The following is an 18200-nucleotide window of genomic DNA, read 5'->3' on the forward strand; positions in this document are numbered from 1 at the left end:
ATAATTATAGGTTTAGACCTTTTTGTTCACTCACTTATTTTGCACCCCTACCTCTCCTGTGGCAACATTATTTGTTCTCTGTGTCTGTGAGTCTGTTTTCCTTTTGTTTTGTTTTTAGATCCTTTATTTGAGATTATATGGTGTTTGTCTTTGGTTGTCTTATTTCATTTAGCCTAATGCCTTGTAGTTCCATCCATGTTGCAAATAGTAAATTTTTTTATGGCTGAGTCATATTCCATTGTATATATATGTACCACACCTTCTTTATCCAGTTATTTTTTGATAGACATTTAGTTTACTTCCATGTTTTAGCTGTTATAAATAATGCTGCAATGAACACTGGATTACATATCTTTGGAGTGTTTTTGTTTTCATTTAAAAAAAAAAAAAAAAAACCAGAAGTGAAATTGCTAGATCACATGGTAGTTGTGTTTTTAATTTTTTGAGACACCTCCATACTGTTTTCCAGTGATTGCACCAGTTTACAATCCTGCGAACAGTGCACAAGTTTTGCCTTTTTTCCACATCCTTGCTAACACTTGTTATTTGTTGTCTTTTTGATGGTAGTCTTTCTGACAAATGTTATCTCATTGTGGTTTTCATTCACATTTCCCTGATGATTAGTGATACACAACTGCTGGGTCTCTCTGTGTATTATGTAAAGTCTCTGTATGTAGACCTTAGAAAAAGTCTGTCTGAATTCTTGATTCTGATCAAGTCTGAATAATGCTTCAGAGAACTGAGAATGAGTAAAAACACTGAAACTGTTTGATTTCTACAGAAAAAGGTAGCAGCACTGCCCAAACAGGAGGTAATTCAAGAAGAAGGAGAGATAATACATGAAGACAATGAGTGGGGTAGGAATTGTTTTATAAATTGAAATGGCAGCAAAAAACATTCTTTTATGGGAGGGAATCTAATTATTATTAAGATTATACAAGTTTTGAATGATTATTGCTCATTAAGTTCCTTGAAAGCGGTTTTAAGATTAAGTTTAACTTTATAGGTATTGAGTTGGTATCTGAGATTTCAGAAGAGGAACTGAAAAATTCTTCAGGTCCAATCCCTGACTTACCTGAAGGAATTATGGTGGCATATACAGTTCCCCAAAAGGTACATCTAAAATCTGATTTACCATAAGAAGATATAAGAGAAAATGTCTATTTATATTCCATCTTCAACCTATTTTATAATGCCAATGCAGTATTTCTTATTTTAGATATTTTACATTAAGATTTGTGAAAGAGAGAGGTATTCAGTGTTAATATGGAAATGTGCACAGCACATTTTAAACTGTTTGAAAATATAGACATAAAATAGTTTTGTTCATTCATTGATGGATCGGTGAAATAGATTTTGATTAAGACTACCTTTTCTGTATATTGATAGTTTTAGCCACGAAACCATTTAAAAATACCAGTTCAGTAGAGATCTCAAGAAAACTGAAATTATTGCCTTGTGAGTTGAAAGACTGGTGGAGAAAATAAAGGACTTTATCTCTCCTAAAAATTAGAAGGCATATTTATTAAAGAAGGTTTACTTCATAAATTTTTTGAACATAGTTATAGCTTACTGATATGTTCCTAAGCATCAAGAACTTTGATTATTTTTTCACCATGTTTCCCTCATTTATTGATAGCAAGAAGATTCTGTACCTGAAGTAACAGTAGAAGATTCTGGTGAAAGCTTGGAAGACCTTATGGCCAAGATGAAGAACATGTAAATAATGGACTGGCCTATATTTTATTTCCTATGTTTAAATCTATTCCCTTGCAATTAAAAAATCATTTAAAAACTGAGAAAACTTAAGGGAACATCAATTGATGTGTAATCTTCACTGAGTTGTTATTAACTTTGGAAATACTGTGACTATTGCTTGCTGCTCCCCTCCTTTAACTAAATCAGAAACTCCCTTAAAACTCATGTTTCATTCTAATAAGAAAACGTCAAAGGATTAATTGTAGGTTAGCCACTGAACTGATTTGACCTTTGGGGTGGGGGGATGAGAAGAAAGGACCAATTTGCTGGTATATTCCTTTTCTTTCCAATAATCCTTTGTAGTCTGTTGCCTGTGGCCATGGACAATAGATAGAATAGTGTGTGATCAAATACAGGAAAAGAACAAGAGGAACAGCATGTTGATTATTATAGCCAGCGGGCACATACTCATTGTGTTTGGAATTGCTCTCTACAAGAAAACTGCCCACTACTACTAACTTGAGCAATAGTGAATTTCAAGTTGTAAACCTACAAAATAAAAACATCCTCTCAAGTGTTTCCTGATGAAATATAAGCTGAAATGTAGGCACTGGAAAAGTTTGTAAACTTGTGATATATATAATCTAAGCAAAACAAGCAAATAAAAAGAAACTTCCTTCATGGATAGATAAAGATATTTTCAGGATGTACAAATTGTATTTCTGTACTAAGAAAAAGCATATCATCTGTCTGAGTCAGTGTGCTTTACTGAGGAGCAAAAGATAAGTTTAGGCTTAAGATCACCTAAATTATACCCATCATATGGGCTACCTTCTAATACTTCACTTTATTCAAATTTGATTCCCTGGGTAATTAGTTACTGGCAAAGGCTTGTCCTGGGTAGCAGATAATAAATGAAGCCTAAATTACTTCTGAAATGACTGAGGTGTATTTCTTCACAGGGAAGAGTATCATTTTCCCTGATCATTGTAATTTGCTAAACTGCTTTTCTCTGGAGTTTGCATACAAATAATGAAGGCTTAGAGAGCCTTGGTTGAAGTAAATTCCTAATGGTTTGGAGACTAATAAACATGCATGGGTAACCATTATATGTAGGCTGTTACTGTGCTTGTCTCCTATTTTGATGATTTGTTTGCTTTGAAGAGAGAATGTCTAAATTCTATCTCTAGGGCAAAATGTAATTAAAAATTACAGGTACCCTTCCTACTTATGAAATAAGATTCTACAAACTAATTTCAGAAAGCTCCAAATATCAAATATGTTTAATATATTAGTTTTGAGATTTTAGGGTACTGTGATTCTTACGTTTACAGTAATGTCAGATGTATGGGGATAGCTTCCTAGGCTTGAAATATATTTATGTTGCCTTGGTAGGTCATTGCAGTTATTTAAAAGTTTAGTATATTCATCTGTAAAATAACTTTTCTAGTTCATAGAGATGCTTTGAATTTCAGAAAAGAAATGCAGTCTTTCTAAAAAACATTCCTTTGGTACACTAATTTGGTAAGGCTATACTTACAAGTTTAAGTTTATATAGTTTGATAAATAGCTAGAACCTACAATCTTTTTAAAAAAATTTTTTATTGATGTATAGTTGATTTACAATGTTGTGTTTATATTCAGGTGTGCAGCAAAATGAATCAGTTATACATATTAGAACCTACTATCTTCTAAAGATTTTTTTTCCTGTTGTTAATTTGTACCCTGCTGGTATCTTATATTTTATAAAATCTTATCTAATTTTTTTCTTATATCTTCCATTAAAGTTATTATTTTAGCAGAAAAAAATCTGGTAACAAATATCTTTTGTAATCTAGAGTGCTCTCTTGACGGTCTGTACGTCATGAAAATTTGTATGTGTAGACAGCAGACTATGAGAAATTAATCATCATTGGATTTTACATTACTAAATAAACCTATAGTGTTTGACCGGATTTATAACACTATTGCTTCAAGTGTGAAAGATGGAAACACACTCCCAAAATTGCCGTAGCCCAGATACTCTAAATTAGAGTAAAACAAACAATATGTTTAACTTTAATCCCTTTTTAATTTAACGGGAGGTTAATTCATCAGTTCAGTTCAGTTCAGTTGCTCAGTCGTGTCCGACTCTTTGCAACCCCATGAATCACGGCACGCCAGGCATGGTACTATTCAAATGTTTTATGTAGTAAAAAAAAAAGTAAGTATTATGAGTTTCTTTATGTAAAAATATTACTTCTTGAATACCTATAAACACACTGACCAACCCAAAAATGTAATAAATATTTGAGACTATTAATGAAGCTTTAACTTCTCCCATCACGTTTTTTTTTGTAAAGTATTAATGAATGAAAATTAATTATAACTACCATAGTTTCAGTTCAAGCCTTCCAATTCAGATTTATAATTATTTTAAACCTATGCTTTTCATGTTAAAGGTGTATATTAAAGTGCACATAATATTCCTTTTGAGAACTTCTTTTTTTTGGCCATGCAGCATGGCATGTGGGATCATAGTGCTCCCTGTAGTGGAAGCATGGAGTCCCAACCACTAGACCTTTAGGGAAGTCCTTATTTTTTATCTTCTTTTAAGTAGGCATTCTACATGAAAACATTTGAGTTGGTAGTATAATTAGTAAGATCAAAATATAGTCTTAAAAACTATATTTAAACTTAAACATTTTGAAATAATCACCTCTCAAGTATAATTAATAACTTACATAAAGTCACTTTGAATAATGTAAGTTTTCACTTTTTGTATATTTTTCAAGTGTAAACTTTGTAGGAACAAACAAAAATGCATGTTATCCTTTTGCTAGTTTTTCCTTTTTTCAGGCTTCTTCTAGGATATCAATCTCAGTTTATTTTCTAAAGTTTAAGGCATTTGAATTTAATGTATTATTTATGATGTGTTAAATTACTTATACCACTATATAATCAAATTTTAAACTCTAAAAGGTTAATTCTAAAATCAGTCAGTGTCCTAAAATAAATAAATAAATAAATAATAAAATCAGTCAGTGTCTGATATATTTGTGAATTCAATTGCTTTGTGCCTTTCATAGCTGGCAAACCCAGAAATATGTGTTATGGTTGTAGTTTATCTTTTTTCCCTCTTGTACTTCTGCTAGAAGGGAGAAAAATGATGCTCATTTCATAAGATTTTGCCTCATTTACTTTAAGTCACCACTCCAGTGCCTTAAAATTAGACCACTGTTTCCCAAACTTCTGGGCATATGATTCACCTGAGAATCTAGCTACATTGCAGACGCTGATTCAGTAGGTCTGGGAAGTGCCTGTCTGAATTTTTACTAAGCTCCCAGGGGAATACTGATGATTCTGGTCCACAGACCACCTTGAGTAGCCAAGCCTTAGAGAACATTAACCAAAATCCTAAGGAGTTACTGAAGCTCGAGTTGAGCAAACTACTCAGTGAATTAGCAAACTACAATGCTAATTCTTTTTTTTTGTAGTGTTCAACATTTTTCTTAATTATGTAAATATAATCCTTTTGTATAAACTGGAGTGGAAAAAAACTTGAAATTTCACCTTTATTTTAAAATTGTGAAATATGGTTATCACATCTTTCACCTTTATAATTAATACATACTGGAATGCTACAAGTATTAAAATGGAAAATTTTATTATATATAAATACATAAATGGCATGAAACAGTACCCTAGATTGGCAATATTTATAAAATCTATAAAAATATTTAATTTTCAATATAAAATGGGCAACTAATTTGAGTTAGAAATGAAGAGGTAGATTTAGGCCATTTAAGGAAGAAGGTCGTGTCCATATTTTGGGAAAAATTAAAAGAAAGCCAAAGAGCTTGATTTACTGCAATATTGACTTCAGATTGTGCAAGGACATTCTACACAGTAAAAACAATATACAATGCAGAAAGCACAGAAAACAGTGGGCTTAGCCATATCTGCTCAAGGAAAAGGTAGAATAAAAGAAATGTAGCAGACAGATCCTAATACTAGTTCATTTTACAGAAGACAATTCATATGTCCCATAAACATTATCCCTTTATTCCAAAACTTTTCTTTGAGGTAGACTGCTACTGAATAGCAAGAAGAGGAATGGTGAGGCTAAAGTAGATTTTGAGAGATAAGAATCATGGAATTCTTGAACTCCTTGTCTTAACTGCTAATAAAGAGTTATAACTGCTCTTATAGAACAGAGACCAGTCTATTCTCCATGATCAATTCTTCATGTCATCTTAGGATTCCAACGTGTATATATTGGTTCCCACACAATAGGAAAAGTAATTCTTTCGAACAGCTAAAATTGAAATAGCCATGACTCAAACTTCAATGTAGTCCAATATCATACAAACAATCAGTTAAATCACACAAAGTAAAATTAAATTTTAACAGTTTTTATAAATTTTAAATTCTAAAGTTCCAAATGTTTCTTAATTTTTTTATCCTAAGGTGCATTTCCAATGAATTGTAGTTGCTGCTATCACCTTTGTCCTTGATGAAGGAAAAGATTAGGAGAATGGGTTGTTTTTAAGCTAAATGTATCTCCGCTTGATGAGTGTTGGGAAGGAGCTTTTCCACCCAAAAGTGACGTTTCTGCTTCTTTTATTTCCATTGCCCTTTTGTATAGTTCAGCAGCTTTTTCAAAATCCCCTTCTTCATAGCTTTGGGAGAAAAAAAAATCTCAAAAATTCTCAAAATTCTCTTTTAACAATTCTAAATGATCTTATAGGATACAGAAAAACAAGTTGTGCTCTTTTTTTTCCAAGCTGAAGATTGAAAAACTGGAGGTTTTTATTATTAGATTTTCATATAGAAAAAGTTATATTTGTTGAATGCTTTCGAAATTTTCTAAAATGCCAACTATCACAGGATTTCCAAGATTATTTCAGCCAATTGCTAGTAATTTAACGATATGACAAAATATAAATAATTGGGAAAAAAAATCCACCTGAAATCTACCCAGAAGTGCTCTCCACCTCACCTTGTGTAAAACCCTGCAGCCGAGTTTTCTGTGCACTGTGAAATGGTGCATGGTCCCACAGTGACATGCGAGAGGCAGCTTGACCCATTACTTGGAAAGAGTCTGTGGATCATTTCTAGGTTTTGTGTTTTGCCTAAGAAATGATCTTACTTTATATTTTAACTTCAGTTTGTAAATTTTACTCTGCAAGAAAAGTCCGTTTTCAGGCAAACCAATAAAACAGAATACCCAAATTCTTTGTCTGCTGCCAGGTATCTTATAGGGACACCATTAAGACTACATTGTAATGGGTACAGTGAAACTGCTAAAGGAAGTTAGCATCCTGAGGTAAACAGAATGCAAAAGTCAACGTGGTAAATCCACTTTGAGCATAGCAAATTGCCCAGATTACCCCCAGAGCCAGTTAGCTGCAAATGTAATCCATCCTCTTATTTGTCATGATACTCTCCTCTACAAAATAAGTTGTGCCACCTTCAATTTCACTTCTGGATATTATTTCAATGTGTCTTTGAACTAGATCAGCCAAAAATAAACCCTCTGTTCCAATAAAAAGCATATCAGCAATAAATATTTTGTGGGGTTCTATGATGAATCAAAGATGTCCTAAAAGGGATTTTGGCTATATGAGGAAAGTGAGGAATTCTTACCTAAGCACAGCTAAATTTTTTAGTGTTTCTCCAACTCGAGGATGCATCCGACCCAAGCTGTCCTCGTAAATCTTTAATGCTTGTTCATATAACGGCAAGGCCTCACTGTGTTTTTTCTTATTAAAAAAGAAACAATGCTCATTTGAACACATTGGGTTTCTGAAATTACTTTTAAGGTACTCTAGACTGAGCCGACCTACTTGGCTAAGCACTTTAAAAGAGTTAATATCCTCCTATAAGATGTAGATAAACTGATTAATTTAGGAGTAATCATAATTGGAGTAGTATAATAAAATTCAGAAACTTAAGTTTTAGACCTGGCTTGGTAACAACTGACATTAATCCAATTATATAAGCACAGACTTCTTTGCGGTACCCCAGGGTACCATATCTCTTACTCATGACAAGCAAATGATACATCTTAGAAACAATATTACATAAAGAGATGTAGGGAGTCTCCAGAAATAAATAAGCCTATGCAATGAACTAAACAGTATTTCACACTAAGAAGAATGGACTGTCTTACAGTTGTAACTTTAATAATTTCTCAAATATTAAAGGGAACATTAGTAGAAACCTTAAATGTTCTTTAATTATTTTTACTGTGTCATATCTAATACATGTTTACCTATATCTAATACATGTTTACCTATATCTAATACATGTTTACCTATATCTAATACGTGTTTACCTATATTTCATATGTTAAAACTATTCATTTATAAAGTGTTATATTATGGGAACTTACCATTTGGCTATAAAGAACAGCTAAATTCACCAAGGCAGTAGCTACACTTGGGTGCTTCGGGCCAAAGGATTTCTGCCGGATTTCAACAGCCAGCTCATACAAAGGTACAGCTTTGTCAAGTTTCCCCTAAAACACAAAAGTGAAATCTAACAAAAATATTAAAGCAATAAATACTTTATGATCAGAGCTTGTTCCATAAATACAGTTTTATGGTAAAAAGTAATTTTGAGGAAAAAAGTTCAGAAATATTTCTTCCCAGTTTAATGGATAAGTTTATGGATATCTGAAATCTAATAAAATATGTAAGTAAAGTTATATAGAATATAAGAACATTTTCTCTGATAACTCAGAAAGTTCTTTAGGATCACCCATTATAACTTTCTGGTGACATAAACACATGCCAGTTAAAGTATGTTTGCTACTATACGTAATCTAGAGATAGCATCAAAGTTTTTATTTTAAAACTCACTTTCCACCAAATCCTTTCCAGATTTTTCTGATTATTTCTTTTTTACTTGAAATTTAAGTAGAAATAGCAACAATGGATCCTTTATACTGAAACATCAACTTCAGTACTAGGAGGGTTAGCAACAGTCCCACAAAATCTGTACAACTCTCTAACCACACTAAATGGAAACAGTTTTTTCTCCTGATTTTCATTTGTTTTAAGGACAGCTATAAAAACTCCAAATATCACTTAGGCTAGAACTCTGTGGTAAAGAACGGTTACATTTAACTGCAAGCAAAGAAAAGAAAAAGTGAAATGGTCATTTCATTAGCTATGGAGACTTCTTCAGTCCTGACAATTGGGTGATTTGTTAGTCTGTGGTAGCCTAACACAGCAAACGTAATACTGGTTGAATTTTGGAACTTCTGAAATGTAAAAGAAGAATAAGTTCTAGTTAGAGTGCTGACAAATGCATTTGTATTTAGAATGTATTGTTAAAAACTAAACTAGGACCTTAATTTAGTTAAGTCTGAAATAATTAAATCATTGTGATTTAAAAGCTCATAGAAAATAATCTATCCATCAGAAGATGAATTATTTTGCTTACAGCAATTATGGCTTAACTGGTATATTATAAAACACATGTAGGCATGCTATGGATTACTTACCATTTTCTTGTATAAGATCGCAAGATGCTTTACCGTATAAGCCAAAGAAGGGTGATCAGGAGCTAATGCTCGTCTCCGAATGTCTAAGGCTCTTTCATAAAGTTCTTCTGCTTTGTCATACTGTTTCTTTTCATTGCACAGAGCCGCCAGATTATTCAAAGACTGGGCACAGTCAGGGTGATCTGGTCCTAGAACTCTCTCCCTCATCTCCAAGGAACGCTTCAGAAACTGGTCAGCTGTTCTATGAACAAAAGACCCAGATCGTTTAAACTATTCTCTAGAGGTCAGAACCCTAGTCCTAATTAGGAGGAGAACTGAAGTACTTTTATTCTTAAATCCAAGATAGTTAAAATGAAGGATTCAGCTCAAAATCCTCTTTCCCACCCCTCATCTCTTTCTGCCCTTTTCCAAAAATTAAATATGCCTTCCTGGTAGTGTGAGACCCTAAAGTATCTGGATAATTGTCTTAGTTCTCCACTTCACTTCTCCTAAAAGACAAACTCATAAATAGTTTCCAAAACAAACTTTTTATATCTTAAAAATTACTAAGCTAAACTCAAAGGATTTTGGGATTGTTTCTTTCTCCCTCCCTTTGCAGTTAATACTAAATCTGGTTGGGGTTTTTTTTGTTTGTTTTTTTTTGTTTTTTTTTTTTGGCATTTTGGCTGCATTGTGCCATGCAAGATGGTTCCCTGACCAGGGGTAGAACCCGGGCCTCCACAGTAAAAGAGCCAAATCCTAACCAACAGGCTGCAAGGGAGCTCCCTAGTACTAAATAAGTTTTAATTAAAGAACCCTTTGTGGGACTTCCCTGATAGTGCAGTGGATAAGAATCTGTCAGCCAGTACAGGGGACACGTGTTCAGTTCCTGGTCTGGGAAGACTACATATGCCTCTGGGTCAAAACTACTCAGCCTGTAATGTAGAGCCAGGGAGCCGCAACTACTGAGCCTGTGTGCTACAACTATTGATGCCCATGTGCCCTAGAGCCCACGCTCTTTAACAAAAGAAGCCACCACTATGAGAAGCCTGAGCACCACAACAAACAGTAGACCTTGCTCCTTTGTGAAGTGGGCTAAATATTTGTATTTTTCTGATATCAAAAATGTCAAGTCTATTATATTTTGCTGACATACAAAGAAGTCCAAAAAACACTCATTTATCATAAAAGAGTCTTTTTGAGTCTACACTCAAATAAACTGAAGAATAAAATTAGCAGCCATCTACACTCTTTTCTTTATTTTCCCTCAGTTCCAAGTTTGTTCTTATGTGAGATCTTTTGTACAATATCTACACAAAGTCACTTGTTATAAACATATAAAATACTAAGGAAACTACAGAATACCTTTTTAGTTACTAAAGAAACCATGTGAAAGGGAGCAGTGGAGAAATTGTCATGGTCTTTGTTAAATGTGGCCATGTTCATAACATATCATACGTGAAAAATTCTGTCAGTTTTTTCTCGCTTGGCTTGACGGAAATGTAAAACAGCTTTGCCTCTAAGAGATGAAACGAACGCCTGTTTCCAGTGTTAACAGTATGGTACTCACTCTAGGTTGTTCTGAAGATAGTAGAGCACACCCAGTTCATTGAGGGTCCGAGCATTGTCAGGTGTATCCTTGCCTAATGTGAGCTCTTCTAATTGTAGGGCCCGTCTGCGCAAAAGGGAAAATCCATACTGGAGAAACACAGAAATTCACAACAATCATCAACAAAGTGCAATCTCTGATTCTGAAGGGATATACTAGGGTTCTGAAAAAATCCTTTCTCCTTTTGTTTCCTTTAAAGTAGATTACAATTACTTTAAGTATACTGAATTACTCTAATGATTATTAAAAAATATACATACTTCCCAGTGACATCACATTCTTAAATTCATTTAAAACTATTTTGTGAAAATGACTATGATATTTTAGCAAAATGAACAGAATCCCTAAATGCATCAAAAAGATTAGGAAACAGAATTAATGTGCATATATTTATTAACCCTATTACTAAACATTTAATACCAGGTACTACTATGGTTTTTCCAGTGGTCATGTATGGATGTGAGAGTTGGACTATAAAGCAAGCTGAGCGCTGAAGAATTGATGCTTCTGAACTGTGGTGTTGGAGAAGACTCTTGAGAGTCCCTTGGACTGCAAGGAGATCCAACCAGTCCTTTCTGAAGGAGATCAGCTCTGGGATTTCTTTGGAGGGATTGATGCTAAAGCTGAAACTCCAGTACTTTGGCCACCTCATGCAAAGAGTTAACTCATTGGAAAAGACTCTGATGCTGGGAGGGATTGGGGGCAGGAGGAGAAGGGGACAACAGAGGATGAGATGGCTGGATGGCATCACCGACTCGATGGACGTGAGTCTGAGTGAACTCCGGGAGTTGGTGATGGACAGGGAGGCCTGGCGTGCTGTGATTCATGGGGTCGCAAAGAGTCAGACACGACTGAGCGGCTGAACTGAACTGAACTTAAAATTGCACAAAGCACTTGCAACTAGTAAACAAGTAAGTCCTGGAAATCAAATGTATAGCATAGGGAATAACGGCAACAATACTGTATTATAATCATCAAACTTGCTAAGAGACTAGATCTTAATTATTCCAACCACAAAAAAGAAATAATTTTGTGATGTGACATAATCATATTACAATATATAAATGCATCAAATAAATATGTTGTATGTCTTATATTTACACAATGTTAGATGTGAAATACATTTTAATAAAAAACAATATAGCATTTTAAGTTAAAATAAATATGCTATATTTATTTTATCAGTAGCTTAGAAAAATGAAAAATTTTTTGCACTTAAGGATAATAATGTCTTGGCATTTGAATGTAACATTAAATGTTTACTAAATTTCTTTTATTCTCTTTTCCAGCTCTTTAAAAAATTGAAACAGCTTTTAAGTTCATCTTCTAAAATCTAACCTTTATCATTTTTGTTAATTTTTATTGGCATATAATTGTTTCACACTAAAATCTAGTCTTTGGATTATATAGTTCTACTTTTTAAAAATTAAAAAAAATTTCCCCAGCTTTATTGAGATATAATTGACATATAACACTGTGTAAATTTAAAGTGTACAACATTATGATATGACATATGTATATAGTATAAAATGATTACCAAAATATATAGTTCCACTTTTTAAACTATACAAATTTGTACTTCTCAGTGATACTAATATTTAAACATGTATTTTAAACTAGAAAATATTAATTAGTACTTCCCTAGAAATCAATTTTTAAAGTCAAAAGTTTTTAAATATGTGAGGTTTATGCATCTACATTATGATACGGAGATGTTCTTTTCCTTTTTGTTCAAAATACAACACAAAAGAAATCTCTCATTACCAAGTTGCCTTTTCTCCTTGCAGCTTTCTGGCGAATTTTAAATGATTTTTTCCTAAAATGTTCAGCTTGTTCATATCTTAAAAAAAAAAAAAAAGTAAGTCAAAGGAAAGCAACATGTCCAAAGTGTCATACTTCAGTGAAATAAAGCACCAACGTAAAGTCTTTTTTTTGCTAATTAAATACAACATTATTTCTAGAAGTGATAGTCATATGGAATGAAAAATCTTAAACAAAAACTTTCACAAAGCAAAATCTAATAAATCTAGTCCTCCAAGTGGGCTTCCATGGGACTCAGTGGTAAAGAATCTGCCTGACTATGCATGAGATGCAGGTTCAATCCCTGAGTCAGGAGAAGGGAAATGGATCCCTGGAGAAGGCAATGGCAACCCACTCCAACATTCTTGTCTGGGAAATCCCATGCAGAGAGGAGCCTGGCGAGATATAGTCCATGGGGTCACAAAAGACTCAGACATGACTTAGCAACTAAAAGACCAAGTCTTCCAACTAGCTGACGTTTAACTATTTTTTAGCTGATTAAACTCATTTTGAGTTTAAAAGGCAATCTCTAAAATGCAATCCAATTAAATGAAAATTCAAAACTTTAGTTTGCTATATCAACTAATTTTTGGTCACACAGAAATGGAAAATTCACACAAAATCTGTGTGAAACAATATTTTTAGAAGTTAAAAAATTCCAATATGTGTCACTTATGATTGAGCAAAAGAAATGATTTCAGATAGAGAAGAGATACCTTTCAGAGGATGTATTATACTAGGGATCAAACTTCTGTAAACTGCTAGATAGTAAGCATTTTTGCCTTTGTGGGTTATGTGATTGCTGTTGAAACTAAAAAGCTACTGTTGAAGCATGAAAGCAGCCACAGATAATATGTAAAAAAAAAAAAAAAACTATGGCTGTGTTCCACTACAACCTTAGGTCCAAAACGGGGGTACCTTCTGGACTGGGCATGTGGGTGATGGTTTGCTGTCCCCTGTATTAGCAGTACTCAGTATTACAAAGCCAGTCAGCAAAGGAGCTCATTTTCACTCCAAAGTCCATGCTCTGTCCTATCTGAACCTTGTCTCTGAAACAGAGATGAACCTTGCAGTTCTAATTTTGTTTACCCCATGAAGACCCAGACCAAGAATAATATTTGAATATGGTGGATTCAAAAGAATATACGATAAGGAAAGTACAGGATAAAGAAAAGTACACAGCCACAAAACAATGCCTCCCACATAAGTACATTAAGAACTCTAATTCCCTGTCAAAAAACCAGAGAATTACTAATTGAAATCTTACTTATCTTGTTTCTGGTACAAAGTTGCAAGTGCCTCAAGTTCGCGAGCAATATGTGGATGGTCTGAACCATAGGCATTTTCTGAGATTTCCAATGCCTGTTTATACAGTTGTTCTGCATTGGCAAACTTCTTCCACTGCACATACACACTTGCGAGTTGGTGGAGAGACTGAGCTACTTGTGGATGATCTGGATCTAAAGCTGTTTCTCGAATTTCCAGAGACCTCTGCAAAGGCACAACAGCCTGGGGAAGAAAAAGGTTAAAGACCAATTAATGTGAGTGAAATCCTATAAGATTTGCCATCTGATTAGCACAACAAAGGAAAGCAACATCAATTCCTAGGAAGGAGAAAAGGGTAAACACGAAGACCCACACAGTCTCTAACTCCCTGAAGTTACCTGACTGAGAAGGCCTAGATCCTTGAGAAATCGCCCCAGGGTTTCATAAAGGTCAGCTAAGCAAACCATGCTCTCTTCGCCTTCACAGTTTTTCTCATACTGCTTCAGTGAATCAAAGTATTCTGCTGCCATTGCGATTTTGTCTTTGCCAACAAACTGCCAATAACTCAGCAACTCAGCAAAATGTCCTCTGTTTCAACAAATAACAGTGATATAATGAAAAAGAAATGTTAAACCCCACTACTGAGTGAAGATTCCACAAACTCATATCAAGCTACTGATTGTATTAGGCGGCCAGTCCAGTGTAGTGAGGTAAAGGTGTAAACTGGGCCTGCCATCTGAGTCCACAGCACTCTAGCTGTGTTCTCTCCTACCTCATCATTCTCGACTGCAGAAGGAGCACACCGACATCACTTGCCTCAAATGTTGCTTTAAGGAGATCATGGCATGTAGCAAGTACTCCATAGTGTTGGCTGTTACCATTAATACCATTATGGTTAGTCACCAATGGAATCCTATCAGAATCCTGTTTAGACTTTTTATGATATGCAGTCAACTGCCGAGTTCACCCCAAAATTATTTTAAATGATGAAAATACAAACAGAAGAAACAAAGCACAGGCAAGCTGTCAGAATACCTGCTTTGTATTTTCATCAAGGAATGGAATGATAAAAGTGAGCTTATTCATCTGTAGATGGTATTAAGTAGGATGGAGAGCTGTTAAACTAAGGGATAAATCTCATTTCAAATCATGAGAAACTGGATGGAGATGAGAAATAATTTATGAGCTGCAACAAAGAAATTTGAGAGAGATCATTAAGGAACAAAACAAATCATGCAGCTAAGTTATGAGAAGTGTCTAAATTTCTAGGTGAGATGGAGGTGGGACTTAGAGGTCAGAAGGTTGGCTCATAAAAAGGTGATTCTGCAAGAGGCAAATTCAGACACACCAAGAGATGACAATGAGACATAAAGGATTTCCCTTATCCAGTGGCTAAGACTTGGTGCTTCCACTGCACAGGATGTGGGTTTGACCTCTGGTAAGAGAAATAAGATCCCACATGCCACATGGTACAGCCTAAAAGATAGAATAAAAACTTAAAAAAGATTATTATAAGAAAAGGGTAAGGCTTTCTTTAAATTCTGACACCAGTCAGATCCTATGAAGAGCCCAAAGTCTAGTTTGAAGGCTATACTTTAAAATACTTGGATGCCCTAAGAAGTAGACATCATGAACCACCTCTCTGGGTGGTCTGGATTTAAACCTGCTTCAGTGAAAGATTAAGATACAAAGCTATCTCAAGAGCATTCCAGCTCTGATTTTATAAAAACAATACTCTTTTTTGTTTGGGCTTCCTTGGTGGCACGGATGGTAAAGAATCTGCCTGTAATGTGGGAGACTTTGGTTCGATCCCTGGGTTGGGAAGATACCCTGGAGAAAGGCACAGCAACCCACTTCAGTATTCTTGCCTGGGAACCCCCATGGACAGAGGAACCTGGTGGGCTACAGTCCATGAGGTTGCAAAGAGTCAGACATGACTGAGTGACTAAGCACAGCACAGCATCTTTTTTGTTTACCTCTTGGGAAAAGGAGACGTGGCAATTCGCAAACTGTTTAAAAATTCTCCCATATTGTTTTATATTACGGTTACCACTGAAAGTGGACTAATTTTTAAATGAAGAATGCCATTTTCCCGTTACACCGAACAACTGTTTGAATCTGTTTTTCTGGGGAAAGATGTCCTACAAATAAGTTTTTTACCTTTTATAGAGGTTTTGAGACACAAAGAGGTTAAGAAGACAGTCATGCAGCTTCTGTTTACTTCCCTGCTGCTGGAAAAGCCAAGGTAGTTCATCTGCACTCCTCCAAGTCACTCGGTCCTGACTATTAGAAGAGAAGGGACAACATTCAACAGTACTGTCCCACAGTGAGAATGCTTCAGAAGACTACTGGCAAATGTTAAAGGAGGAGATATATATTTGATATATATCCTGTCCCTGACTCGATGAAAAATACTGAGAAAATTAGGTAAAAATCAGAAACTTTATGAACATAACTATGGAAATAAAGTGATATTCAGGACCACTGATCAAACTCTATAGGTATTTTCCTATACCTATAGAGTAGGCATTGAACTATTAAAAAAACCATCAAGGGACACAAATTGAATTATCAAAAAAAAAACATCAGTGGACACACCCAGGTATTTATAGACATACACATATTTTTTAACTACTTAAACTCTTTAACTAGAATAAAATAAAAATAATAAAATGATCCTGCATTGATTTCACTTAAATCTTCAGCATAATATTAAAAGACTGACTTGCATAATTATATTTTGCTCTTTTGGCATTAACAGGAGAGAACTTAACCTTTAAAATAATAAGTAAATTTTTATACGTTGTTATTCCAAGAAAGAAAAAAATAAGGACACAGAGGTATAGTGTGTTGCAGAAGCTAAGAACAACAAAATGGATGTTTGTAATACCTTAGCTGCATGGTAAAATAGTTGGTTAGCTTTTGTCTATATGAAGCAATAATGGTGGGGCCTTCCATGTATTCTAGTCTCACTGTTTCCCAAGCCTACAGAGAAAAAGAAAAAATATCACACTCTATTTTCTGTAAGTCACTGTATATCTAACAATGAATTTTTAAAATGAAATTTATAATTATTTCAATTTATAGTTGTAGAATAGAAATAGCATTAAAATATTTAAAAATTCAGTATATATTTATGTGACAACTGACATGAGAATTCTTGTTAGAACTCAAAATATAATACAATTCAAACTTTTAGTGAATACATTAAAATCTGAAATGTGGACTGCAAAAGCACTAAAAACAGCAAACTATTTAAGTGATGTATTAATACTACAAAGGAGAAAGATAAGCCTGTGAAATTACAAATATTTCACATCTACATATAACACCGCATACTCAAATGAAAGAATTTATTTATATTAGTTTACATATATAAATTAACCATGGCATTGAAGGGCTTCCCAGGTGGCATTAGTGGTCAAGGACCTGCCTGCTAAAGCAAGAGACTTAAGAGATGCGGGTTCAAGGGAAGATACCCTGGAGAAGGGGATGTCAACTCATCCCTGTATTCTTGCCTGGAAAATTCCATGGACAGAGGGGTCTGGTGGGCTACAGTCCAGGGGGTTGTAAAGAATTGGACAGGACTGAACACACACACATACACACACACACACACACACACACATGTGCTCAATCCTAGAGAATGTTCCAGGTGCACTTGAACAGAATGTGTATTCTGCTATTTTTGATGTAATGTCTTGAAAATATCAACTAAGTCTAACTATTATATTGTATCATTTTGGCTGTCTGTTGCTTTACTGATTTTCTGTCTCAAAGACCTGTTCATTGATGTGAGTCAAGTGTTAAAGTCTCCTACTATTATTGTATTCCCATCAATTTATCCCTTTATGTCTGTATTTCTTTTATGTATTTAGTTGCTTCTATATTGACTGAATATATGTTGATGAGTGTACTATCATCTCATTGTATTGATCCTTTTATCATAATATAGTATCCTTCTTTATCTCTCTTTATAACCTTTGACTTAAAGTCTATTTTGTTTGATATGAATATTGTAAACCCTGCTTTCTTGTCATTTCCATTTGCTTGAAATGGTTTTTTCCAACCTCTCACTTTCAATCTATGTGTATCATTTGCCCTAAAATGAGTCTCTTGTAGGCAGCATATTCTATACTCTTTTTTTTATCCTTTCTGTGACTACGTGTCTTTTGATTTAAGCATCTAGTCCATTGACATTTAAAGTAATTATTAATAGAAATGTATTTATTATTATTTTAAATCATGTTTTTCCATGATTTCATATTTCTTCTTTGTTCCTTTCTTTTCCTTTTTCCTTTTGGGGTTTGATGATTTTCTTTTGCATTATGCTTCTCTTCTCTTCTCTTTGGTTTT

The 18200-nt window shown here is 34.2% G+C and overlaps 2 protein-coding genes across 4 annotated transcripts in view; one reads left to right on the plus strand and one right to left on the minus strand.

Annotated features, from left to right (window-relative positions):
- UBA5 (ubiquitin like modifier activating enzyme 5) overlaps nt 1–2807 on the plus strand; it is a 32297-nt gene extending 29490 nt beyond the window's left edge. For both annotated transcript variants that reach the window (XM_040232754.1, XM_040232755.1), the window contains exons 10-12: nt 782–857; nt 1007–1113; nt 1640–2807. In XM_040232754.1, coding sequence (XP_040088688.1) covers nt 782–857; nt 1007–1113; nt 1640–1723 — 267 coding nt within the window. In that variant the 3' untranslated portion in view covers nt 1724–2807. The remainder of the gene's footprint in view (nt 1–781; nt 858–1006; nt 1114–1639) is intronic.
- Nucleotides 2808–5227: 2420 nt separating this feature from the next.
- NPHP3 (nephrocystin 3) overlaps nt 5228–18200 on the minus strand; it is a 53045-nt gene continuing 40072 nt past the window's right edge. The window contains exons 18-27 of one of the 2 annotated variants that reach the window (XM_040232733.1): nt 16735–16829; nt 16005–16127; nt 14243–14432; nt 13846–14087; nt 12543–12618; nt 10740–10867; nt 9191–9431; nt 8075–8200; nt 7327–7442; nt 5228–6359 (exon numbers count right to left, since the gene is read on the minus strand). In XM_040232733.1, coding sequence (XP_040088667.1) covers nt 6179–6359; nt 7327–7442; nt 8075–8200; nt 9191–9431; nt 10740–10867; nt 12543–12618; nt 13846–14087; nt 14243–14432; nt 16005–16127; nt 16735–16829 — 1518 coding nt within the window. In that variant the 3' untranslated portion in view covers nt 5228–6178. Of the gene's footprint in view, nt 6360–7326; nt 7443–8074; nt 8221–9190; nt 9432–10739; nt 10868–12542; nt 12619–13845; nt 14088–14242; nt 14433–16004; nt 16128–16734; nt 16830–18200 lie in introns of those variants that run through there. The other variant, XM_040232743.1, reaches the window with a different exon arrangement.

This window comes from Oryx dammah, unplaced genomic scaffold (genome assembly GCF_014754425.2).
Source record: "Oryx dammah isolate SB20612 unplaced genomic scaffold, SCBI_Odam_1.1 HiC_scaffold_2, whole genome shotgun sequence".
Lineage (NCBI taxonomy): Eukaryota > Metazoa > Chordata > Mammalia > Artiodactyla > Bovidae > Oryx > Oryx dammah.